Below are 26,908 nucleotides of genomic sequence, written 5' to 3' on the forward strand. Positions count from 1 at the left end.
GCCATATATCAAATGTCATAAAAGAACACGAGGTCTTTTATTTGTAAGTCACACTGAATAGATCTCAAACTACCTGACCTGTAGCAATGGACATCTGTAATTTGAATTTTCAGTTCATCTCAAGATGCAAGCCACTTAAGTCCCAGAAAGAAAAGATTATGACTGTTACCTAATTTACAAAACAATTTGGTAATTAAACATTACTTCTTCCAACCAGTCACGCAGATACTCTTAGATGATGTTGCCACAGTCCAGAAAGCTCCAGCAAAGCAGCTAATATACCAGTTCCTAGCTGGTATGTTTGGTTCCCTGATGTACACCAAGAAACTGGAACACAGTGCGTAACATCCGAGCTTCTGCCAGAGGATATGTAGCAATGTTTTCTTTGAGTGAAACTTAATCAAGTGAAAACATGTAACCCAGAGTTGTTTCTGGAGGCAGTACAGCTGTATTTGCATACAACCACAGTGGTTAGTAAACCTCCCAGATTACTGGCAAGATTTTGATTTGTTCTTCTAGGTATTCACAAATATTGCATTGCTAACCTGCAAAAGGCCTCACCCCAGCAAGTCTCCTGCAGCAATTGGCTTGCTACCTCATAAGTCTAAAAGAAAAAAGGAAAAACTGACCCTCGACCTCCAGCTCTTGGCAGAACCAAAGTATTCTCATCAAGAATGCAGAAAGAAGATATCTCTATTGGCTTCAAATCATTTGCTGAACCTTGAAGGACTCTTTAACTGTTACAATTTATAGCTTAAGGCAACACCATGAGCTTGATTTTGAAAAGCTGTTTGCTTGAATAGCAAATATAAGGTAGCTCTGAAACATTCAGAGTGCAAGTATCACAGTGCAGCTGAATTCCCCATAAGCGAGATCTTTCAAGTGATTCTGAAAGAGAAACACTGATGACCTCACTACAGATAAGTCTCACATGTGCAAAGGAGTTCAGCCCCCAGACTTGATTAACATCCTTGTGAGCTGTCACTATCTCCTAGCACACTGCTTTAAAAACATACTCTATTTCCTTGGGAGGTGACAGTACACATGTTGATGAGCAGCAGAGTGAAGAGGAAACCTAAAAATTCTCCACAAATCCCCACACGATAGTCAAGACTTATTTTAGCTTCAGAATAACATCATAAAACCAGAGCGAAGTAAATGATTACAATTTTGCCATTTAGATTTGCCCGACAGCTTTTAATATTAAACTATTTTTTTCTTAACTATAAATAAACAGGAAATTTGCAGATCGCCATATAATCTGTGAATTAAAACATTTACAGGATACATACAGAGAGATGTTTAAAGATGCTAAAACTTAGAGAGACTTTTGAAAAGAAAACTGCAGAACATCTTTTGTTTCTATACCTGTGCTTCCTTATGAGGTATTTGCAGTGTCTTAGCAGATATTCCTTTGAAGGTCGACAGAGCTTCAGAGACCAGAAATCATCTAATCTCATCTTTGGAGAGCAGGACTTGCCAGGATTTCCTCCAAATAAATAATGAACCTATAGAGGAAGATCAAGAAGTTTAACTGTTTATACATAGTCATTAGACACTGACTCTCTCTCTCTTTTGGACAAGCTCCTCCAACTTATTATGAGCTTTATTACCCTCACTTTATCCTTTAGAAAATGAGGTTATCTTAAAGCACTTAAAATGTAAGATAATAAGACATCCATAGACCAGGCAATCTCTTTCTTTAGGAAAAACTTACGAGCACGATAAATCTTTGAGTAGATAACATGAGCAGAAGAGGATCTCATCCAATTCTTGTTGCCCTGTTCAAATTACTTAGCGCAAACAATACTCAAACTGATGGATTACAAGCCTCTTTTCAATTCTTGTCCTCAAAGACACCAAATTATCACCATCACAGAACAAGCAAAATTAAGGTGCCTCAATATCTGTAAGAGGTCTATATTTAGGTCAAGCAGACCATATATATAATTGAGATTACTCCAGCAATCAGACTCTTGAAAGAAGAAATACCTATGCTTGTAAGTAAGACTCTGAAAAAAATGAACTTTCTGGATTAATATTCTTAACTCCAGTCAAAGTACTGTTGATGAAGACATGGCGCGGAAGGCATTACAGCTCAGATAAGTAGTCGCCTTCTTGAGGCAGAGAAGACCACAGTGTTCTCCAAACACAAGGGCCCCTGGAAAAGGGAACGGGGGAAAGTCCCAAAGATGCTCAAAATGAAGTGACAATTAGCCCAGTGTCCAGCACAATCTCGGGAGATGAAGCAATAGGTCTGTGTCCCTACATGCTCTGGAAGCTCCCAAGATCTTATTTTTCTCTGCAAGACGAATTTATTTCCACTGTCTCTGGAAGGGCAGACTTAGCTCACCTGAATATGACAGACTAGCTGAAAGGTATTTGATGCACTACCTGGGCACAAAGGAGGAATTAAAATAAAAAGGGATAACTACAATGTTAAAGAGTTGAGAAAAACAGTTCTCAACAGTTGATCATGTTCAAGAGTTCTAGTAATGCAGAGGGACCAACCCTGGAAACACTGAATGCAGTATGTAAAAATCATTTTGTTGAAGGTAGCTCAAATGAAGTAGACTCAAGTAGAGCTTCGGATACTTTCAGAATATGGCAACTTTGAAATGCAAGGCTAGACAGAGAGAGGAGAAAGAGAGCAAAGAGGACTGTATTTCTTCACTTTTTTACCCCCTTCACATCATTTCATATTTCAGGCTCTAAATTGCTGATACTAACCATGACAAAGGGTCTTCAAATACTGAGTTTCAAGAAGTTTAATAGGCTACTTATCTCCACAGCTTTAAAAATAATCACTCAAAACAATGTATTCTACATCCTACTGATGGAGGCTCTCCTTATTTATATTGAGAGGAATGTAGAAAGGTCATTTGAACAGAGGTTTCTAAAAATAAAGGCTCTTCAAAACAAGCACATCAAACAGCTCTTCGGATAACGCTGAGCAACTGCCACAATTTAGCAACTTTCACAATAACTTACAAAATTCTACTCTCAATCTCATACCTTACACATTAGAAATAAACAATTAAGGGTAGATCAGTATTTATAATCTATCATTAACACGCTCGGTGAAGTCAAAAGATAACATTGCCATACAGGAGCTGCACCTATTCCTCCTTAAACTTCCCCTTCCATCTGCAAGCTTTTCCAAATTTAATTAGCATACTATGGAACTAAAAACATAAATTAGATTTATCTCTACCATTTTAGGCTGTTTCACACTAAACAAACCAATTTTAGAAACAGTTTAATCGCATCCTTGAAAGTTGATGTGAATTTGTCACCACGATTTAAATTCATAGGTTAACAAAGTTACAGTAACGCAATCGTTGGGTTTGCGTTAACATGCATAAAGACCTAAATCTGCTCATCACTCATGTATACATTATGAACAATTTTAAGTACAACATGACCTTTCCCCCACAACTTTCCTATAGGCCTCCTATAGACTGAAGGCTGTGCTGCCATTCAGCAAGACCTGGATGGACCAGAGAGCTGGGCAGCAATAAACCAGATGAGGTTTAACAAAAGCAAGTGTAAAGTCTTGCACCTGGGAAGGAATAACCACAAGTATCAGTACAGGATGGGGGCATGACCTGCTGGAAAGGAGCTCTGCAGAGAAGATCTCCAGTCTCCTTACAGAGAGGGTCTGCATCTTCCCTGTCCTTCCTTTTATCACTGATATATCTGAAGATTTTTTTCTCGTTCCCTTTTATGTCCCTGGCTAGATTTAATTATATGTGGTTTTAGCTTTCTTAACCTGATCCTTGGCTCTGCCAACATCTTTGTAGTCCCCCCCAGGTAACCCGGTCCTGCTTCCACTCCCTATAGACTTCCTTTTTGAGCTTAAGTAAGTCCAGGAGCTCCTTGTTGATCCATGATGGCCCACTGGCATTCTTGCCTGCCTTCCTTTTTCTTGCAATGCAATGCTTCTGCGCTTGGAGGAGATGTTCCATGAATAATGACCATCTTTTTTGGGTACCCCTTCCCACCAGGGCTTTATTTCATGTCACCCTGCCAAGGAGTTCTCAAGAGAAAAACATTCCCAACAAGAGAGAAGAGAACAATAACATTGCCAACATTTCTTATAGAAATGTTAATGGTCTGGGAGTATTTGGAGGGATGAACGCAACAGCTAAACTAAAGAAACAACTCCAAGAGGTTTTGAGCTGAAGTCCCTGAAGATAACGTACAAAGCTGCAGGTGCTCTCAAGCACAAGAGAAGACAGTAGCTTGCCACTTGACAAACCTGCATTGTTTGTAGGAGCTATCCATAAGAGGGAAAAGTACAGCTCATTTCAAAACACATTAATGCGTTAGCTGAGTAATCCAAAACAGTTAACACCAAACAGGCAATATTTTCATTGTACTATCTCTGAAGAAGCAACTAACACTGGATAAACAGCAAAAATAAAATTACTGTCTATGTATTTAGACTCTCATACCTTGTGCAGCTCATCGTAAACCAGTTGATGGGCAAATCTTGGGCAGGGCTCTTCTTCCTGAAGACTTTTACCTGGATTTTCTTTGGCTGCTTGGTCATTTTTATAGACACAAGACCTAAAATATATGACAATAAGTACTGATTAATAGGATAGTATTTTGCATACAGTAGGGATGAGGGAAATCTAGATCACAAACTTTAGCAAAAGTACCATTTTAATCACTAATTTCTTTCCCACACTGACTTTTTTGTTTTGTTTTGTTTCCAACTGGATGTCTTACAGAGAGACCTTGACAAACTGGACAAGGGAATTGCCAAGTACATAAAGTTTGACAACAGCAAGCGCTAGATTCTGCAACTAGGATAGGGCAACTCTGGATATTCATAGACTGAGGGTGATAGGCTTGGAGAGTAGTCCCATAGAAAGGGAGCTGGGGATTCTAGTTGACAGTAGCTTGAATCTAGATCAGTAATGTGCCCTGGAAAACGTACCCTGGGGTCCATAAGGCCCAGCACTGCCAGCCAGGTGAGGTAAAGGATTGTCCTTCTCTGCTCTGTACTGTGTGGTCTCAGCTCAACCACAGGGTGAAGTTTGGATGTCACAATATAAAAAGGACATAGAACTCTTAAGAGAGCATCCAAAAGAGAGCTACAGAGATAAGAAAGGGCCCAGAGGACAAGAAGTACAAGGAACAGCTGAGGTCCAAAACCAAAGTTCTTCAGCCCAGAGCATAGAAGGCTGAGGGAAGGCCCCATAGCAACCTAGAGCTCCTTGCAAGAACTGGTGACAGTAACAAGGCCAGAGGGAATAGCATGGACCTGTCAGGGGAGGGTCCAGCGGGGAATTAGGAAAATGTTTTTTTACCTTGAACATTTCCTACAGGAAAAACTTCATATAAGCCCTTACTTCTTCCCCCATTTCCCACCTGTCTCCAGTGAAGGAAGAACAGTTTCCTCCCTTCAGATGGCTTTCTAAATACACTGGGAAAGAAAGCCTGAAAGGAACTGAGTCTTCAAGATTACCAGTGCATAGTTATAAATTATTACATAGTTACTTGATAAGTATGACTGTGTTAAAAACTGCTGTCTAAAGAAATCATTGTAGAAGTTGGAAGTTTTCCCCTTTAATTGACTTACCAGCTGTTTCTCACAATGTCATAAATCCAGAAAGAATTCCTTACATTCTCTTCCCGCTTCTCCTTATCTTTACTGAGCCCGGACAAGACATGGATTTCATTCAGTTCTGGATCAATGGTAGCCCTTTGAGTGAATCCTGTCATTGGAACTGACAAAAGAAAGAAAATAAGTTGAAGGCTAAAAATAAAGGAGGATACAGGAAAGGATCCAAGCATCAGATAAATGCATTATCCTCTCTATGAACTTCTAAGAGGGGAATAGTGGGATATTCTAATATCCACGGTACAGGTACAAGATTTTATTCAACTACCTTCTCAGTATTCTGGATGAAGAGTATCTTCAGTTCAACCTTGCTATTTATTATCCCTATCTTCTGTTTTTTAAGTACTTTCACCTCTTCAACTTTCATATAAAACCAGGTGAACCCAGTATTTTCTATTTTCCACAGCATTCTTGTTTTTTACCACCACTTAAAACTGAAGCATCTCTAAACAGGAGCTATGTAGAAGTTGCTAAGTAAAACACTCGCTCCTCACATGTGCCCTCCAAAGTCACATTAGAGAGATGAGAGGAAGAAACACTGCCCAAAGGTTGATTTTCTTCTCCACTAAGAACAAGTCCTGTACAAATTCTCTTATTCCCTTATTTGTGATTCCTGGAAGCATATTAAACACCATCCTGAGAGCTGCTGTTTCCTAGAGAAAAGCATAGACAAGGTGTGAAAAACTGCTGCCCTCAAAAATGAGAAGAAAGCTGCATTGCAACAGAGCTAGACTATATATTTGCAAGATAAAAATGGAATGATTTTGTCATTATCTCATCATGTAAAAGGAAGCATTGATTCCCCAATATTTAATTGAGCTTGAAAGCTCAAAAAAAAAGAAAAAAAATCAAGATAAACTTATGATCACACAGCTCACAGTCTTGCATAGTTTTCTTTAGGACAAATATTACAAGGAAGTTTTCTTTATTTCCTGTATGGCTGTGGTATAATTGCTAAGCTACTCTTCTGTTCCACCTTCAGATTTAGAAGTACATTTAAATACTGAGGATTCCAACAGTTTTCATCATAATTCCCTGAAAGAAAAAAAAAGGTCAGCAAATTTGCTTGGCAGTCCTTTTTGTTTGTTGTATAATTCCCATTTCCTGTTTCCCTAGGCAACCATCCTTCCAAAATGTATTTGCGAAAAACACGTGATCTTTGTTTACAGATCCTGTTTGTCTCATTTCTCTTTCTGGGTCAGTTTACAAAGGCTGGTAAAGGTTCCTGGATTTCAATCAAGATTTTGGCATGAAAAATTCTCAGAACTCTTGTATTTTGCAAATTCTTCCCTGCAATTAACTACACAGCCTAGAAAACAAGACCTGTGCTAATAACGCCATTTAATTTTGCTTTTCAAGAACACACAAAGCAGTGTTTTGTAAACCTATTCTCTAATAGACCTGCATCTCATTCTTTGCTGTTTTCATGTGGTACACTAGGAAAGTAATAAATGTCAATTTGAAAATCCTAGGCAGAAAAACGTTACCAAAATGTTTAGCAACACTGAAAAGCAAACATCTCTTAAAAATGATTACCTTTCATTTAAATGTAAGTAGGAACTGAAATATATACCGGTAAGTCATTTTTAGAGCCCTGTCAACCAAATTCTGGCTTATTGCTTTTATGGAAAAGCACGAGGCAGAGCCTTTCAAGCCTTCATCACCATAAACCTGCCTATTTTGACCTCTGTTTTGCCATGAAGTTTCAAAGGAAAGATCCTCCAGTTTGTAAGCAAATGGGTAGAGAGCAAAGGAGAAAAGAAAAGCAGGGAACAACGCTCGATCTAGAACAACTTTATGATTTGCGTTATTGGTAACCCACGAGCAAGTTTCTAGACCAAGTCTAAGCAGGACTGTGAAAGTCACCCAATGAGGAAACTGACAGCAAAAAAGACAATTAATGACTAATTTTTGAAAAATATCATATGGTATGTCTTTTTGCATTGTCAGGGACTGAATCATTGACCCAAAAGGATTCAATCCAAGGTGCATGTGAGATATTTCTAGCGAGAGGCATCTAAATTTGATCAACAATGCTAATGTAGACGGAAAATGCCTTCACGACCCTATCTGCTGCTTTTAACATTCAAGACCATGTTGGGTTATTAGAAAAAAAAGCATGCAAATCTTCAGAGCATTAATATCCTAGGCTCACTGAAATGAAAATTATTATAATCATGAGGAATATGGTTAGCATATTATCACCGATACAGAAAGTATATGAAACTTGTCTATGGAAGTCTCACCCCTCCTGAAACATTAAATGTGTTCTGTATCTAGCTCATGCTTGATTTCCTGAAGCTGAAGTTATTATTTATATCATGAAAGAGGGAGAAATTCCACAATTTTTTGTTTATTTCTTGGAAATAAAATAGGATTCACGTGCCGTAAACTGCAATTAAAACTAAATTCAAGTATACAGTGATATGTTGGCCTACTCTTGAGACTAAATGCACAAAATTTATATCCAAAAATATAAACTGCGTTTAGTAGGGACTGAAGATGAGGAACAACTTGCATCAACTCTGACCTATGTAATTAGGCAGATGCTATACGAGACGAAGCACACAACACATAGGAAGATGACAGCTAGCCTTCTGCCCAAGACATAAGAAAGATAGGTGCAATATAATGTGAGGGAAAAAAAAGCATGATAGATTTGGTGAACAGGGCCCTCAAAATAAACCAAAAGGGACATAAGGCAAACTAGGAGATGGTGTGATATTTTACAATAGAAACATCAGAGATGCTTGTCTATAAACTCCAATCCTTGACAGCGCAAGGGGCTACATAAAATCATCATGACTGACAAACGCTGCCACTAGGGGGTAAGAGAGCATCATTTCCAAGTGCAGCCGGCTTGCAGTCAGTACTGGACATAATTCAAATGATTGAGGTCAGCATATTAGAGAGGGACAACGGCTGTAAACCCTTGTGATATTTAACTAATAAAACATACTTTGGGACGGAAATTAAATTTCACATGCAAGACGTTAAATTGAATTTATGTCAGTAACAGATTGCTTAGGATCTTTTTTTTGTTATTTTTGGTGTTGGTGCAATCTTTTTTGTTGTTTGTTTATTATTTTAGTAATTATATATTTTTAAGAGTCAGTTAAAAGTCATAAACAACATGGGATGAGAATCAGACAGTAATGCCAGCGGACTTGGAGAGCTAATATTTGCAATGTACTGGATCCAAGAAGTACATAAAGCACTCAGAGCTGCACGGAAGATCCCTCGCTCTTGTGCTCCTCTGCAGAAGTAGATGTAAATCAGCTCTGGAGCAAAGCTCCACTGATTTCATGCAGTCTGGAGTTTCTCTCTGGCCCCACTATCACTCGGATCAGCTGCAGGCAGACAGCTTGAAGGACAAAACAGCAGCTGGCAATGTAGGGCTGGATGTTTTGAACACGACACTGGCCCGCTGCATAGAAGCCAAGCTGATATCACTATGACAGTACATCACAGATTGAAGAGGAAAAGCTGTGCAAAGAAACTGCTAAACAGAATGCAAAACCAAAAGCACGTCCAGAAGAAAGTGAGTATTTTTCATGTGCTACTGCACCTTTTTCCCCATAGTCTCATTAACTACTCCAGCACAGACAGTAACTAATACGAACAATAACTAATTGAAAAGCAAGGGATCTGAATCCTCTCTCCTAAACTTGGCATTTTAGTTTTATCGAGGAAAAACAAAGAACTTACAGCCTCTGTATTTGAAACAATAAACAGCTAACCAGGCCTTGAGTTTACGTAACTGGCTGCACTCAAAACAAACAGTATGAGGGCTGCTCTGAAAGTAATGCCTCTTATTTTGTCAGCCCATCAGGTTGGTGGTATGTCAGTAGATGCTGAGCCTTCAAACACTTAACACTTTGTTGCAGCTTGACAGATGGCAGCGGAGGGGCAGTCTGACAGAATGGCATCTGTCATGGAAGTGCATATGAAGCAAAAGTGTACCATTGAATTCCTCTATACGAAAAAAATAAATCACACCCATCGACATTCATCGACGCTTGCTGAACACAAGCACAGTGTATACAAGCACAGTGAGGCAGTGGGTGGCACCCTTCAGCAATGACTCTGTCACAGCAACTGTGAAACAGTCACTTCCAATATACAGCTAACTGTGGTGACCATGCTGAAAAATTGTGTTTTGTGGTCAAGAATTTGCTCTATCAGATAGTGTTATTGTGCTCCTTCTATCTGTTGTAGTGTAGGAAATAAGTAGGAAGTGGTACTTTCAGAGCAAACAATGTAATTCCTGACAAAGCTCTGCTAGAATGCTGAGTAACCATGTACAGTGTCAATTGAGTCTTCTAGAAAAGTGACACCTAATCATGCAACGGATATGCTCCCATTAGTATAATCCACACCTAAAGAGTTTGTTTTTTATCACAGTGATCATTTCAACAAGCTGAATATTTTCTGGCTTGCGTGTACTAACAGCTACAGTTGTTTCATGCACAACGTTGACTGCTGCCAGTATCTAAGCAAGAGGAAAAACAGAGCTCTCACACAGAGGCAGAGTTTGCAAAGCAATAAACTGGAGTTCACATAGAGGTGGATTTCATAATACTAGACAGAGGTTTGGAAATTAAATCCCATTTCTTACTGGACAAGAAATTATAGCAAGTTTTTAAACATGCTCTGAACACAAAGAATAGGCAAACGTAATATGAAACTCCTAGTTTGAGAATCACTTCGGAAGGATTCACTAAGGGAAGCAAGTTCATTGATACAGCACTTTAGTGCCAGCTAAATTACAACTACCTCAGAGCATGCTACTGCAAATCTTGCTACAAGTGAGATGAAAGCATCCTCCTCCTCATGATACCCCATGATTAAAAGAGCAGAGAAAACTACATCACATTACTGCTGTTCACCAGAATCTAGAATAATCCTGCAAGAAAAAACCGGGGGGAGGGGAAAGTGGTATGACAGCAAGTTGCTACATACTCCTTATAATTCATAAAGCTGAAGCAGCACCCCTCCTGAACTTTAATGGAGCAGAGCAACAGAGACAGTATTCAGGCCTGCTGTTGACATAGCAAGATAATAATTATGCTCTTGGATTTTTCATGATGAGACTGTTTGGAAGCCAGCCAAGGAGACCATGTGAACTGTTTGGCTGTTATACCAGAAACAAAAAAATAACAAATGAGCAACACTGATGTTCAGTGAGTAGGTTCTCTCAAGCAATGAGAAATCTTGGAGAAAGCAGATCGTTTAGTAAATTCAAATGCAATTCTGCTAAGTCTTCCCTGCAGAGCACTCTTAGGTTTTGGTGACTGCTGAGCATCCTCACCTTCAAAGACAAACCTAAGTGTTTTAAGATTGGTTCAGATAAGCATCTCACAAGAGATAGCATATATCACCAAAAAAGTGCTGCCATGTTAAGATATGCTGGCCACTGGCAAGACAGACAGGACAAAACATGTTAGGTATGTCAAACAGGCAAATCAAAATGAGACGTGCAGATCAATTGTCCAAGCTGGCGCCAAAGTATGCTTTTTATTTTGATTAATGTTTTTCCAGCAGTGCTTTTGCTTTACATTGTCGCCTCTGTCCGTGGTCCTTATTGAAGAATACTCCGCTCTGGAACATGTGTGATTTCCCATGTCCAACAAGCATCTGCCCGAGCAGAGCAGGGAAAACTTGACAGGGAATTAATATATCTATTAATTATATATGTATGTATATAGACAGTTTGTCCTTGAGAACTATTTCAACAATTAAAAAGAACTATAAGAATACACAGGGCTTGCTCTTGTTTGATTTTGTTAGTTATTCATTGGATACAGGATGATCTCTGCTCTCCTGCAGCAGGAAATTCTCCCTCTGACACACTACCTGAGTCAGAGCCAAACAGGATTATCACGGGAACCTTGACCACAAGTGCACCCATCAGCTACACTGGACCTGAAATGACCGCCCACGATTAATCATACACTGTGTGCTGAGCAAGTCAGGCAAGCTGTCAGTATAAACTTTTGAAGACGTGACATCAGTGACATCTCTAATCCATACGTATGTCTAAGACAAACGTGTGGCTTGTGAGACTTGTGCTATTTCGGATTTTTGCCTTGTTTGACTTTTTGGGGGCTGTTTGTTTAGATTTCATTTTCCCCCTACGAATAATTGCAAGTCTGTAACTGCTCTAAAAGGGTTCGTCTATCAACATGCATACTCCTGCCTCTTCTTCACAGGCTCTGCTCTTCAATCATACTATATGTACTCCAATTTCATCACTAGTGCCTTTGTTCTTATTAGACTCGTTATCACAACGGAAATCTCCCTTCCTCAGTCCCGTTTTGGCCATTTCTCCAGCTGACCTAATGAATCTTGCTTGTGATACTTATCACACCAGAGAAAGATAACCAATATGAAGAGTTTTAACCCTATTTTGGTGCCTTCCTCTGACAACAGGGAGAAAGCACTAGCGTTTTGGTTGCACTGAGCTGGAGGAAGCACCAGTGCTCACCCCATGGAGGAGGCAAGTGCAACTGGAAGACAAGAAGAGGTGTGAGACTTATCTACGCTCAAAGCAGATTCAGTAACAAGAGATTTTTAGTAGGCAAATCCGGGAGAGCTCTATATGCAAACCAATCTTTCAGAAGCTGTACCTTGGTCAAATCTTAATATTTTCCAAATAAACAAAGTATGTCTGAACTTGCTACAGCTTACAGTCCTTTATCTCAAGCACATTATCTACACAAGGAATTGATTTTCCACAACCAACAACTAAAGTACTACAAAGAGTAAAGAACAACTAAACAGCATCAACATCTCATCCACAAGATCAGACAGCAGCAAAACCAACACATCACCATAATTTTTTGGTGTAGTATCTACTTCATATTACTGATACGCCTTCATGTTTTACTACATTAATTTTTTTTCTCGTCTTCTCACTGCTGCACTGGAAATTTTAAACAAATGAACAATTAAGTTTTTAGATAAAGTAAAAATAGCTCAACTAAGAATAGAACTGAATGCCATATGCGAGCCAGGAACAAAATGTAATCATGGGACTTTGTAGGAACATTTAGGTCAGGCACCTTCGACTTGACTCATCACACCAAGCAGCATAAAACTCCACAGCAACCAATCACTTAGTTCACGCAGATCAAACCAACATACCATCACCTAACAAGAACACAGAGACTTGCTTTTTGGGGGCAAAAAATATTGCTATCAATATTTACTGTCTGTATGTATCAGGCATTTTGCTCTGTTCCTGTTAAGACGCACAGAATTTTAGCATTTTCTTTCAAAAGCAAAGGAAACATTGGAATCTGTTTGTTTACTTTTCACATATATAACAACCATGAACTGAAAGTCTTGTGAATTATTTTCAATGACTCATTTCTTACCATGCCTACCATTCACCACTCAGGGGCCTGTGGGAACGGGATGGAAGGTTAAATAATTTATTCTCATTTGCTTAACTGAACTTTGCAGATAATATATTCACTGAGAGGTGGTGATCAGTGTCTTTACTAGCTTTAAGACAAGCTCAGTAACTTTCAATGTGAAGTTAACACAAGTGATAGTTCACAACCACATTTTAAAGCTTCAAGCTATTAAATGCAGTTTTAAAAAAGCAAAATTTTTATGCTAGTTTGTTGCGAGCATTATGAAGAATGCTAGTAAAACTATAAGGAAAAAAAAAGAACAAAACAAAACTTTAAGCTTTAAGGACCACAGTGTGTGGATATGCACAGAGCAGCATCAGGCAACATGCAGGCACCTTATTAAATAAGACTGTCAGCAATACAAGCTGTTTCTTTCTTGGAAGCAACAAAGTAAAGAAATCATTCCTGAAAGTGTTTGGGTACTTTTCTCCCTCACTGACATACCTAAATTGAATGAGCAAACAGTAACTCATAACCATCAATAATTTACTTCAGAAGTTCAGTAAAATTACTCGTTAGGATTAAGCCTGATCAAAATATGGAGACAATCCTAGATTTAAGGTAAAAAAATCAGCCTCTTGAGATTTTGGTTGCTGGACCAAGCTTGTTATTACATTACACATAATACCAGAAGCATTAATAAATTCTCTCATCACAGTAAACAGTATAACACAAATTTCAACTTCCAAGCCACAGGCTCAAAAATCAGGATATCTGCAAGAGTGGAAAACAATGTGCTTTATACAAGCTAAAATCCTCTTTCCAAAATGACCATTCTTTTCCTTTTATGTCACGTTTGAGGAGAAAAGGCTTAAAATCGATTCTTTAAGGCCGTGTCTTCTGGGTGTTTTTAGAGGATTCTGGTAAACAGGACTTCTGTATACAGTTCCAGTCTCATGAACCAAACAGGACTGAAGCTTTACTCCATACTCCTAGCAGATTTAAGTTCCCCTTCCTCAATTTAGAGAAAGTACATCAGCTCATGTGCAGCAGAAACCTCATTTTCCTCATCAGCTCTGATAAGGCAAAATAACCTCTGCCCCTCTGTTCCATTTCTTTCGATATCCTACCTGCCTTTTTGCATCTCAAACCAAGCTAATGATTACTGTTTCACAGCACCTTTAACTCCACAGAAGTTAAAAAGCTCCTTTCCCTGTTCCCACAGACAATCATTTTTAAGTTTTTCCCTTATCTTAGCTGAAACTGCAAAAATGCTCTTTTAAGTTTAATTTTGCTGGGTTTTTTTCCATTATTTTTTTCTTTTTGTTTGTTTGTTTGATGGGCATATGGTTTCATGCATCAATTATTTGTATTGCGCTAAAAGACGGAGGTATCAAATGACGAGGAGGACAAAAGAGCTGGCATAAGTTTAACCTACATACTGTGGAGTTCACTTGGGTACACAGGGCTGGCTAAGGATGCTAACCTGATACCACAGGACTACGCAGTTGGCCATTCATCTACTTAGCAATATATTTCTCATTTGTACCAATGTGAAGGTCTTACTTTGTAGTCATACACTTACCCATCCCTGAATCTTTCTTTGTACCATCTGATATGATATCCACATGGTCGCTGTCTACATCGTAGCTGAAGAAATCATTCAAGTAAGTTTTTGATCTCTGGCCACCAAATACATATAAGCAACGATTTTTCTAGAAAGGAAGAAAAAAATATTCCTTAACCGGGTTCCTTATTTCTGTTTCACAGAAACATTAATGAATGAAAGAGTAACACGTTTTTCTTCTAAATTTAAAATCAAGCCAATTTGGTAAACATCTACTACATCTATATCCACAATGATTGACAGAATTATGCACAACAGTCTGTTATTAACGGACTTAGTAAAAATGACGTAATTCTTGATTCCATTCTTAATCTTTTTCATTCCTGTCTTCTCAGTTTCAAGAGCTACACCCATATACTGAGGGTTCCTATTTCTCCACCCCAAACAAATGCAATTTTAGAAAACATTATTTTCTCAGTCTAAGACAATAAATCTGGATCCAACAGAGTATTCATTCCAGAGTAACCAAGCAAATTTTACACAGTAATGGTTACAGCCCTGCCCAATCAAACTGTAAGATCAGAATTTTGAAACGTCAATTCATTTTTCAAGTCTCAAGGGATGCAAGGGAAGAGACTCAAGTTGCAGCAGAGGAAATGCAGACTGGATGGCAGGAAGAATTTCTTCATGGGCAGGGTAGTCGCTATAACAGGCTGCTCAGGGCACTGGTGGACCTCCCCATTCATGGAGGTATTTAAGGGACGCGTGGACATGGCACTAAGAGACACTGCTTAGTAGTAGCAGACTTGGCAATGATTGGACTTAATGGTCTTCTCCATCTAAGTGATATAGTGTCAAAAAAACCCACTACATTATAATTTCACAGTTTAAACCAGGAACAAAGAAATTAAGAGTAACTACCCAGGTATCAACACACTAAGAACAGGCAAATGTGCAAAAAGCCAGGTTTATCACTTCTTTCAAGCCCATCAAGTAGAAAGCCCATAAGAGGTAGATTGTTTTTCTTACAAAAGACTGAGAAAACAGCAAAGTACCCAAATTGTCACTGCTTGTTGAAATCTATCTTCTTAAGTTTACCATGGGCATATACTTGTTAAATCCTCTGGTATTAAGGCAGAATTTTGTGGCATTATTTTCTTTTCTTTTTTGTAGAACCAAATTTTAGAGAGTCTCTATAAGCAAAAATGGAATTGAGATCTCTAAAAGCATAGCAATCACTATGAAACTTTTCATCTTTCATTTGAAAGGGAAATACTCTTCAAACCGGTCAGTTTTCAATTGTAATGTCAGAACACATGCATGCCACAATATTAATTAGTTCCCTTCCTACTTCCATCCCCAAATCAAAGTTCAACATCAGCAAAACTCTGAAAACTTGTTTGCTGCCACTAAGAAAGTGTCGTGTAAATTCAGTGCAGAACTGCCATTACACCATGTCTACCCACTGAAGCTTCATAGTTGATATAAATCCCCTCTGTACTGCGTTATTCTACTGAAAGCATCTGCACAGAAAGGTAGTCCAGTGCATATACAACGCTTTACAACCCTCATCCTGCAGATCCTATGTCCTGCACTTAAACAGCTGATGAGCACAAGTGGAAAAGGAACAGAAGATTTTTATTTTCTGTTTATCTACTCAGTAATAAAGTGCCACACTACCTCTATCATCAAACACTCTGCTGCTCCCCATCAGGCCCTGGATTAAGAGCCTATAATGCCATCTGAACCAAACTTAACAGCTGATCATGATAACGTGCAGCAGCTGGGCACCTGTGCTTCTGAATGCACACCAGGTAAGCCCCGCACTAGTCAAGTTTACCATTCCTTGTCTAGTAAACACATTCTGTTAACTACACAAGATTCCAAGATGCTTTACTAACACTGAAAACACTTCTGAGTAAATTCAACCAGTGGACTGCGGTTCAATGTTCTTATTTAATTAGAACCAATTTAGAATTCACCTTGTTTTTGCTTTAATTTCTATTCAGTTTAAGTCATGAAAACTTTGCCTGAGACTTCAATTAATATCACCTGCACTTACCAAAAAAAGCATTAGAACATCACTGAACATAAAAACAAGTGAGACAACACATCATTTGGAAGATTAAAGAGCCTGCAAGACAATCAAAACTAGATGTTCTCTTTAAGGTCAGACAGTATGAATCAAAGTATGGTGTGGATACTTACAGAATGGAACAACATACAGTGGCCTATTCGGGACTGGATATCCTCAGGTCCAGCATTACAGGAATCCTCTCTCAGAAGTTTCCATGTCTGACACTGGCAGTCGAAAGCAAACAATCCACTGAACTGTGGTTCGCTGGCTCTGCTGTCATCAACACTGCCATTACAGGTCAAAATTCTGCCTCCGAAGGTATATATCATGTGTTTTTCAGAATCCATACACATCTGTAAGAACAAGAGAAGTTTCTAAGAAATCACATTAAGATCTGAACATACTTGGATTTATGATTAAGCATCCCTCCCCTGCAAGTGATATCTAGTAAATTAGATAGTACTTGGCACATCTGAAACTCTTGTGAACAGAAAAGAACACATATGTCTTCATGGTTGACAGATATTAGAAAACAGTTCCTTAGTTTAGAGCTTGAATCTAATATCAGCTTGTTGATTTCATGAGCAAAAAAGGGCTTCACTCGTCTGCTTCTAATTGCTTATTTTGGGGGGGGGGGAATTTTATCCAGAATCCATAGATAATTCTGCCAAAAAGTAAACAAAGTCACTGCTAGTTTACTGAACACAACACAACTGCACTGAGAACAACCAGTGATCTTTTACTCAGCTTCCATCTCAGTCGCATATTTAGTGTTGCTTTCACTACTTCAACATAAAATAGGTCTGTAACCTGGCCAGGAATCCTTGAAGAGACTGCAGCAGGAAAAAGTTTACCCTCAATGCCAGAATTCAAGTTATGGCACACATAAGATGCATCAGTACAAATGAAACCAATTCCCTGATTCCAGGTGATGTTTTCAGAGTGCAATGGAGATGTCTACGAAACACCAGGGGAAAAGATACAGAAAAACACAAGAAGCCAGATGCTACTCAGGAAAGCCTACACGCAACTTTTCCCAGGCAGCACGTTTTTATGAAGGTTAAACAAAATCTGGTATCACAGTACGCAGTGAGGGAGAGAAGAGAAAGCTGTAGATTGAGAAAGAATTCAGGGAGGACATGCTTTCCTCAGAGATAGCAGGAAAACAAGAATATTTCAGAAGGAGGCAAACAAGGTACCCAAAGTAGTCTTGCCAGCTGATCATTTGCTTTTGCTCAACACCTGGAAGACTGATATTTGTTATTAATAGAACAGAATGACTGATTGGCTTTTGTTCTGCAGGCAACACATCTAATTTATGGTGTCAGCAGAATTGCATATTGTGCTGGCAGACAACAGCTTTGGTTACAAAACAGCACCAGTAAGTTCTTGGGACACTTTAAAAACAAATACTGATGCATTATCTCTTGGCCATGCTTTATAAAAACAACTAAGAACCAAATGTCTTTTTCAAGGACACAAAAGCCATTGAATATACAACTTGATTAAAAATAGAGTAATTTTAATATGTGGAGAGGTGCAGCTTTCTAAAAGATTAGTAGCTACTATTGTAAAATTTCAATCTCTACCAAGCAAGAGCATTTCACAAAATAAAAGATAATCGACTTTCTTTTTAAGAATCCTGATCCTGTTGGCCTCATTTCAGTGTCTTGCTTACAGTATTCTTCTGAAGGTAGCACACACAGCTTCGCAAATTGTTCCCCAATGTGTACTCAGTAGGCTGATCTGCAAACCCAGCTCAGCAAGTCTGATTAAAAACAGATGAACTGTGCTTTCAGCTTTAATAAAGCGTGTCTTAATAAATAAAATGAATTAGTTTAAAAATGTTTTTATGATCCCACTCGATTTCATTGGAATACCAGTAATCAACTGCATTAGACAACAATGCTATTTGAAATTAACTGAGTGCAGATCGTAACTTTCCCCATCATTGAAATGTTACCTGGTATAGCAATTCTAAATTGCAAAAGCCTACCATCGAAATTATGATTCACAAACACTGAGGAAAAAAAGGTGTGTGTATATATTTGAACTAAAAGGTGTATATATATAAAGGAACTTGTGCTAAAATATCAGTGCAGCTGACCTGATGATCGAACACCAGCTTTGGACCCCCATCAGCTGCAGTGTCTTCACTCAGTAGCATCCATGTGTTCGTGTCAATGTCATAGCGATAGAAGTCACTTTTCAGAGATTTGCTGTTCCTCACAGAGGAATCCAGGTAGCGACCCAGCGTGTAGATCTGTCTTCGTTGAATATCAATGCACATTTTGTGACAAGATCTGGCACTGGGCCCACTCTAATAAAGAAAACAACCACAAAAAATGAAGAGTAAAGCACATTTAACACTGTTCTGGATAGATCACAACCCATTCATGACAAATGAATATCATCAGAAAGTGGAAATCCTTTGAATGTTCAGGAAAATTTGTGCCAGTCAAATATAGGCTTAATATATAAATAACAATATAACAGGACTTTCTATAATTTATTTGTGCATTAGAAAAATACTGGCTAAACAAAACAGTAAAACTTCTAACATAATGCCTGTCTGTAAAATAGACCATTCCCTCTAGAACTGATGCTCAGAGGCATGTGAAAGCTACCTGATCTTTTAAAATAACAGAAGCTGATGTACATGAGAGCAAATTAAGATGTCACAGCCTATAAATAACTACTTAGGAAGAAGATTAAGACGTGCTCTATTACATGAGGCTCTGTTTTATTAATAGACTGTTTTCTAACAGATCATAACCAGACACTCCCACAAGCAATCATATCCTGTAATGGGTCTTTGAAGGCAACAAAAGCACTCCATCCTTCACGAAACAGATACTGTTATTCCAGCTCCAACTACAGGGAAGTTTCTTACAGTAAGTAAAACTGCCCTGAGTTATGATTTTCAGAGAGAAGAGACTGTCAAATTATTATGCCCTTATCCATCCAAGGTGCTTAACTTCAAATCACAGAGTAATTTATTCAATGACATTTAGATTATACTATGCAGTGCTGGACAGTACTGCCTTCTACTTCAGGCAAGCCTAGTTTTGAAAGCCTTCCTATACTCATCTTGAAGCACACAAATGGGTGTTGCTGTACTCCAAAATACTAGAAATCAAGATGGGGAAAGCCTTATTGGCAAGAGATCAGCCAGAAGAAAGTAACTAGTGTTATGCTTACAGATAAATGACACATATCTAACTGTATCGTTCCATTTAAAATAAAATGAAATTAAAGTAAACTGATGAAATATTCTTCAGAGATTTTGATAAAAAAGAATTCTTCATTAAAAAATAGTTGCTGCAAACTACTGTTTGAGTTAATTAAACAATACAAAGACGTGAACTAAAATGCTCATAGTTGGTAAATACGAAGCAAGCCAGCAACTATTACAAATTTGAGCATTAGCTGTTTCGTAGTGATTAAGATAATTTTCTTTTCAGAAAAAAATACTGACAGCAGTGAAACATTAGCGTGAAATCCTGAAACACAGCAAAAGTTCATTCGTTGCCTTTGGTCATATGGAAGAAGGTGAAAGAGAAAGTAGCAACATTCTTGATCCTGGAAAAAAACAAGCTACCATATTCCAAAGAATACTATTCAGAACACATGAGATAAGTTTCTTTGCACAATAGACGTCGACTCATATATTCACAATGGCTGTCTCTGATACACAAGCAATACCCCTATAGATAAAGTCCATCTCTTGTTATGGAGGACACTGGAAGATGTTCCACTGTTCCTCAGCCAAAGAGCATGTTATTGCCGTGGCACAGCTGCTACCTAGACGGAATTTAGGACCCACATGTCTGAAATTGGCCCTTTCTGACCCCTTCCCATTTGTCACGTCACTGCAATTTTCTTTTTAAATGAACCCACTGATTTAAATATCTCAACCTCACAACACTGTATGGTCCTCTCTGGGCTATAATAGATAGTGTCAGATTTGCTTAAATAATGTCTTACGAACCTTCAAGAATAAATCTCCAAACTTATTAATTTCTTGACCTGCTTTGCATTGTAGAAGAGATGCATCTTCAATGAAATTTGAATACAGGCAGGAGGTTCAGGTACTCAGCACATGCAACACTAGTTTTAAACCAACGGAGCTAACAGCACAGGTACTACAGAAAACAAGCTTCAATTCTCAAGACCATGTTAAGATGAAAAACAAATGCAAGAAAAATGTGTTGTTTGTCAAGATAACAGCTATGCATTAATCATGCACGACTTTGTAAAGGTATTAAGTTTGACCATACCTACAGACCGCAGGTAGATAAACTTCACCTCAAGCTCACAAGAATTTTACCTTTGACTTAAAGTCATAGAACCTGCCATAGAATGGACTGTATTTAGTCACACAGGAAGCTTCCTCCAGGTCATCATCTTTTAACAAAGAAAACTGAAGTTATAGCTCTGTACCACTTAGGAGGTCATACGGAACTAAGTGTGTATGGTTGTGTGATTACCAACAGGAGTAAATAAGTCCACTAAACAACACTTGATATGAGGGCTACCCACTTAGCTTAAAAAAGCTCTTGTAGTATGAACATACTTCAGTGGGAGACACGAAGTCCATTTATAGAGACAGATATGGGCAGATACTGAAAAATGACTAAAACATCAAGGCACATGTGGTTAAATGAATCAAGAGTCTGTGGGTGGTTACAAATGTTGATCCAAAGTCTCCTTTACACAGCTACAATAGTGAGCCTGTTTCTCAAAGAACACACTACTCCAACTTGTCATGGAGAAACTGATAAACCTAAGAGAAGGTAAAGTCAAGTCTTACTGAGCAGAGTAGAAGGCAAAGAAAATTCCATCTAGCCTGCATTTACTTGGTCTTGTGGCAATGACAAGTGATTGCAGATCAGTGCAGGACTTTTCATTAAGCATTACTTCCTTTAGGTCTACTTTCACTGCTGTTATATCTCCAAGGTTCCTAGCACATGCGATAAGCATTTTTTGCAAATGAAGCTTCATGAGTAGATGTTGTGCTTGGGGACATGGTGGCAATGAGTCGATGGTTGGACTAGATGGTCTTAGAGGTTTTTTCCAACCTTAATGATTCTACAATTCTAAGAACCAATCAACTGAGTTAGCAGAGGCATTACTCTCCAAACAGAGCACAGCCAGTTAAAATAGGCTCTCCTAAGTCATATCAAGCAACACTGCCCAAACGATCTGAATAAACACTGGCTTTGGGAACACTTTCCAGTTCTCACCATGAAGTTTCTGGCATGCACACTGCAGAAACCACATGTGAAAGAAGCTTTTGACCAGGCTAAATTCTTATTCAGACGGTTAACAATGTGTTAAGCTGCTTGGGCTAGTCCCTCCGTTTATGCCAATGCTATGGTGGCAATAATAAAGCATTAGCGTATTGCATTTCAGATCTACATGACACCAAGCAATACTAAAGATTACTAAGCTTGAGCACTTGGGCACTTTGGCTCCTGTACAACTCAACCAGAGCCCCCACAGAGCTAAGACTAACCTGAATAAAGTGGCTCTCTACCACCCAGTACCACTGCACAATTAGCACAGCATAATAACAATCAAGACAGATCAAACACTGTGTGCCATGGCACCATTTTCAAGTGGTGCAGAATACCAAGCTTCTGTTCCCTACTTAAACAATACAGTCCTCGAGCAGCTTAGTCTTGACTGCAACTGCTTCAGACTCTAGAATAGAAATAAACGACCCAAAGGATGTAGGGAAAAAGAACAGAGCATATATAGCTAGGAGTAGATAAGACAAGGTTTCGATCTTTTAAGTGCCTAGAAGCAACCAAGGCCAAACAGGATCTTTTAGTTTTGTCAGTGCCTCACAAAATTCAGTTGCACAACGCCAAATGAATACACAGCATACTTTATGAAAAGCCTTCTCAACGTGCTAAGCCACTTTATAAAATCTAATTAGAGCTTTCTTCATTTAACTTGCAAATGCTGAAAGCAATTATCCCACTTAAGGACTAACTTACAAAACGTTTTCAAAAAGCAACACAACAGCATCGAGAGACAACACTGCCTCCTTAGAATAATTGATTTGTTCCTATATAGGAAAGAAAGGATTGGGACTCCTTAGGGTAGGGTCTGCTCTAATAACTATTTATGCCAGAATCGCCATGCATCATCTTAGCAACAGCATCCTGGCTTGCTCTGCTAAGGCACTAACATGATCGCTTTCTTTTTTGTTTTGCTTTTAAATAAGAGTCCTACAAACCTTCTTTGATGTGAACAGAACTCCATGAAGCTGGTTCAACTTCCCACCTCCAAAACAAGAAATTGGGGAGCTTGGCTTCTTTTGGTTATCATAACCTTTTGAAAATAAAGGGTTTTCAGTCACAAGAAAGTTGTGTTTTATTCAGGCTGATCCAGATGAAAAACCTCAGGAGCAAGCCTGGACCCTGTTCAAGAGTCAGGGAAATAAAAACAAAGAACAGCTGACTAATTCTCCCTTCTTGGTGCTTTAAAAGACTGAATGGAATGTGAACATTGTCTCCAGTATAAAGTTCAAAAATAAGCCTCATGAGGTAAATGCTCTTGTCCTAAAGCAAACTGGGACTAAGACATAAAAAGACACAAACAACCTACTTTGTTTCCCATTCTGAGAGCAGGCCGTCATGCAACACATAGTCCCTCCTGCCTACACACCACTGCAGAGATTAACTGGTCTCATTTCCCAGTTGCAAAGTGCATTTCAGCGGATTCAGAATATAATTCGTTTCTTCCTTCTCCACCAGCATCATCCCAAAATAAAGGATGAAGTTTTACACGATCTTGAAAGTGATAGGAAATACATACGAATCTTTGCATTCGCAGAATCACAATCAAATCTTCACACCCTTTTAAGACTGTTAATAGTGCATCAGCGCCAAGTGTTCAGGTAACACATACTTCAGAGACATTTAATCTAAGCAGAAGTTCACAAGGATGTGATTTGCTTTAGATAATTTCTAAATTCAGCAAGAGAAGCTACAGCAACACAAAAAAATCTCATATTAGTTGCTCATAGAAAGCATTTCATGTTTCTCATAACTGAAGATACCAGAAATCTATTAAAAGCATACATCTAGTGCTTTTTATGGTAACATGTGGCACCAGCGCTGCCCATCAACCCCAAACATCAAGTGAATGGAGGCTGCTGCCCTGCTTTTAATGCTCATACAATTACCAACTAACCGCAAGTGCTGAATCACACAACAGGGACATGCTACAGATGTGAGCCATCTGCAAGGGCTTTTAAAGGGTGCAAGAGCCTCTTGCATCCCGGCTACCTTACTCAATACGATGGCAAAAATCAGTGCTATGAGTGTCACTTGATGTCCAGGACTTGACAGCTCTATCACTAGATGCAAAAATAACCTTTGAACTTCACAGAGGGCATAAATATGCAGCAAGGCACTGAACTAGAGGATTTCAAATGTTTTAAAGAGTGCAAGAGTAGCTAAATAAATAAATAAATTTTCTGCATGCTCAATATACATTCAGTTCATCCAATTACTCTGTAAGTTTGCCTCAGGTAAAAACTTAAAGTATCATATGAAGGTACTGTAGGTCAGCAGCCTTGCGTTTTCATTCAGCCTTAAGATACTCCTGTTCCTATTTATGAAATACAATGGCTATTATAACTTACTTTCACAGTTGCTGCGCCAACTATAATGATGATACTTGGAGAGTGTATGAGTTAAATATATTCTGCCAATAAATACTTTAGGAAATCTATTAAGCAGATCAGAACCTGGCTAAGAAGCACCACCCTTAAAGCCCCCCAAGGCCAGTGTTGGAAAGACATACACCTACACCATTTTTCATGCAAAGTAGAGTGTCTTATGATAAATATTAGCCTTGGATACCAGAAAGTTGCTGACAAGCATTTGCAAATACCAGGCTATTAGCATATCTAGTTTCAGCTAAGACAACCTATCCTTCTCTCAGACAGTTGACATAGCATTTGAGCTGTGCCTAATCTGCTTACGAGTAACCTCCTATAGCAATGCAACAAAATAGATTTAGTTCCAAAGTCCTTTCTGGGAATCTGACTTGGACATGATGGAGCAGATTAAAGTCAGAGGCAGATTTTAGTACATGGTTATGATTGATCTATATCGGTCTATTTGTGAAAAATGGTTCAATGAATTTATAAATCAAACGATTAAGCTCAGATATGTAACATGGACCTTTATGATCACAGTGGCCAGGATTTGATGACCCGTGGGCAGGTCATCCCCTCCAGCACCACGTAAGAATTTACTCAGATTGCCTGTTCCATCCTTCAGAGAGCAGAGCAGGTTCATTACCACACAGATAAGCGGAGATGCTGTGCAGCACATGGATGACACTATGAAAATGAACAGATGCTTCTGTTCTCCTCCCATCAAATTATCTGTTAAAAATTAGTCTCCCAGCAGGCCTGCTTGCAGAAACAGCTAATGTCAGGGTATTTTCATAACATAAATGAACTAGCTCATGACCTATTGGCTTTTAGTGAACTACAATTAATGCAACTTAAGGAAATAAAATATGTCCTTTAAGTTGACTCAAGAACTTTCCAAAGCACCAATATCTTTGTTTTGAGAGCTGTGTGAGCGAGCTTACCTACTGTGTGAAACAGCTTTAGATACTGATATCTGCATCACTGCACATGCAAGGAGCCATATTCCCAGGCCTTGTCTAAGCAGTGTGTTCTCACCTGGCTTGCTCTCACAACCTAGGTATAATCAAGGCCTTCCAGCACTGTGGAACATCATGTTACAATAAACCAAGTCATCCAGTGATCAAGAGAGTTTCCGTGCAAGCAGAATAATAATGAAAAGAGGGAAGAAAAAACAAAACCCCACAGTTTCAAGCACACAAAGCACAGGTAAAAGTTCTTTCATTTATATGAAGCGGGCTGCAAGAACACATGAAGGCCTTGCTCAGGTATCAGTTTACAGTTAAAAATAGATCTTCTAGCCTACTTGATTCAGCTTACAAATGCAAATAAGTGAAGTACTGGAGTGATCTCACACAAAATAACTTTGCTACAAAAAAGCATTAATATTGTGCTACTTCTAACAAAACAAACAAGTTACTCACAAAACCAGTGCTACTCACAGCAACGAACAGTAAAAACTGCAGATTATTAAGTTTTAATGAGCAAATTGTTGGTTTGTTACCCATCATCTGCTCAGTTTTGCTTTCAGTAACGCTGATGAAACATAACAATCTGTCACCAGGTCTGAGATATGAGCCCTCAGGACAATGTCCTTCGTGGGCCGAATTCAACTAACCCCACAAACAATTGCAGGATGTTGAATGAGGTCATGTTCAAATGCACTGCTAAGTTCACGCTGTCCTCTGGTTACCAGTAACAATAGTTAGCAAAGAAGTCGTCCAGCTAAGAGAAAGATTCCTCTGCAGATGCAAGTTATTTGGCTTAAAACAGACCAACAGCCCAGCAGGCTGAAGATACTTAAACTTGTAATTTATGAGTTGTTTAATCAAAGATGTGAAACACGTCCCTGTTTTGAAACCTCCCTGAGGGCACAGCAGGGTTAGAAAGAATTAATTGTTTTTGAAAAGATAAACTTAAAATTTCATATTGGTCTAAGCAATTCAGCCACAAGCGCTCAGATGTTTAATGGAAAGTGATGACAGCTTTAAGGAGAAGAAAAGGAATAGTTTGGACCCAGAGGTGTTACAACACCATAGAAGTGGCTGTGTAACTTTTCCCCTCCAGCTAACCAATGGCTTATGAGAATGCCTTCTCAGATTTTAAGTAGAGTTCAATGTAGGCTTCTTCTGTTTGCTTTTATAGGAACACGCCAAGAAAAAGACATAATACACACACACATATATATAACAAAAATGCTATGTCAAAAAACAGCACTGTGGAAATGGCCATATCTTCTTTGAATCTAAGTGATACAAGAGGAAAGATGTAGCTTGTGAAATTGTTATTTATATCGCTCGTCAGCTATTCTCAGAACATAATTTGATTATCCAGCTGCACGAATCACATCAATTACCACAAAGTGTAGCACACAGTCTTTGCTGCATGTCACTTACAGGAGCAAGTCATCTTCAATTTTGCAGTAATTTGCACGGGATGTCAGAGGAAAAAAACAGAAGATAAAACAAAGAATACAAAGGCAGTGTGATTGCTTGATCACAGTATGAATAAAATCCCTTGGTCCCTCAGCACCTGCAAGCCCTGGAAAATTCATGGATTAAGTCCCACCAAACATATTAAGCTCTTCCAG

The 26,908-nt window shown here is 38.7% G+C and overlaps 1 protein-coding gene across 1 annotated transcript in view; it reads right to left on the reverse strand.

The window, feature by feature from the left end:
• The window catches only part of MKLN1 (muskelin 1), a 95,129-nt gene that overhangs the window by 11,102 nt on the left and 57,119 nt on the right, over window positions 1-26,908 (reverse strand). Inside the window, exons 10-15 of the mRNA XM_015862503.2 lie at window positions 18,748-18,960; window positions 16,772-16,993; window positions 14,582-14,711; window positions 5,594-5,741; window positions 4,458-4,572; window positions 1,369-1,508 (exon numbers count right to left, since the gene is read on the reverse strand). Of these exons, the coding sequence (XP_015717989.1) occupies window positions 1,369-1,508; window positions 4,458-4,572; window positions 5,594-5,741; window positions 14,582-14,711; window positions 16,772-16,993; window positions 18,748-18,960 (968 nt within the window). The remainder of the gene's footprint in view (window positions 1-1,368; window positions 1,509-4,457; window positions 4,573-5,593; window positions 5,742-14,581; window positions 14,712-16,771; window positions 16,994-18,747; window positions 18,961-26,908) is intronic.

Source organism: Coturnix japonica, chromosome 1 (genome assembly GCF_001577835.2).
Source record: "Coturnix japonica isolate 7356 chromosome 1, Coturnix japonica 2.1, whole genome shotgun sequence".
In the NCBI taxonomy this organism is placed as follows: domain Eukaryota; kingdom Metazoa; phylum Chordata; class Aves; order Galliformes; family Phasianidae; genus Coturnix; species Coturnix japonica.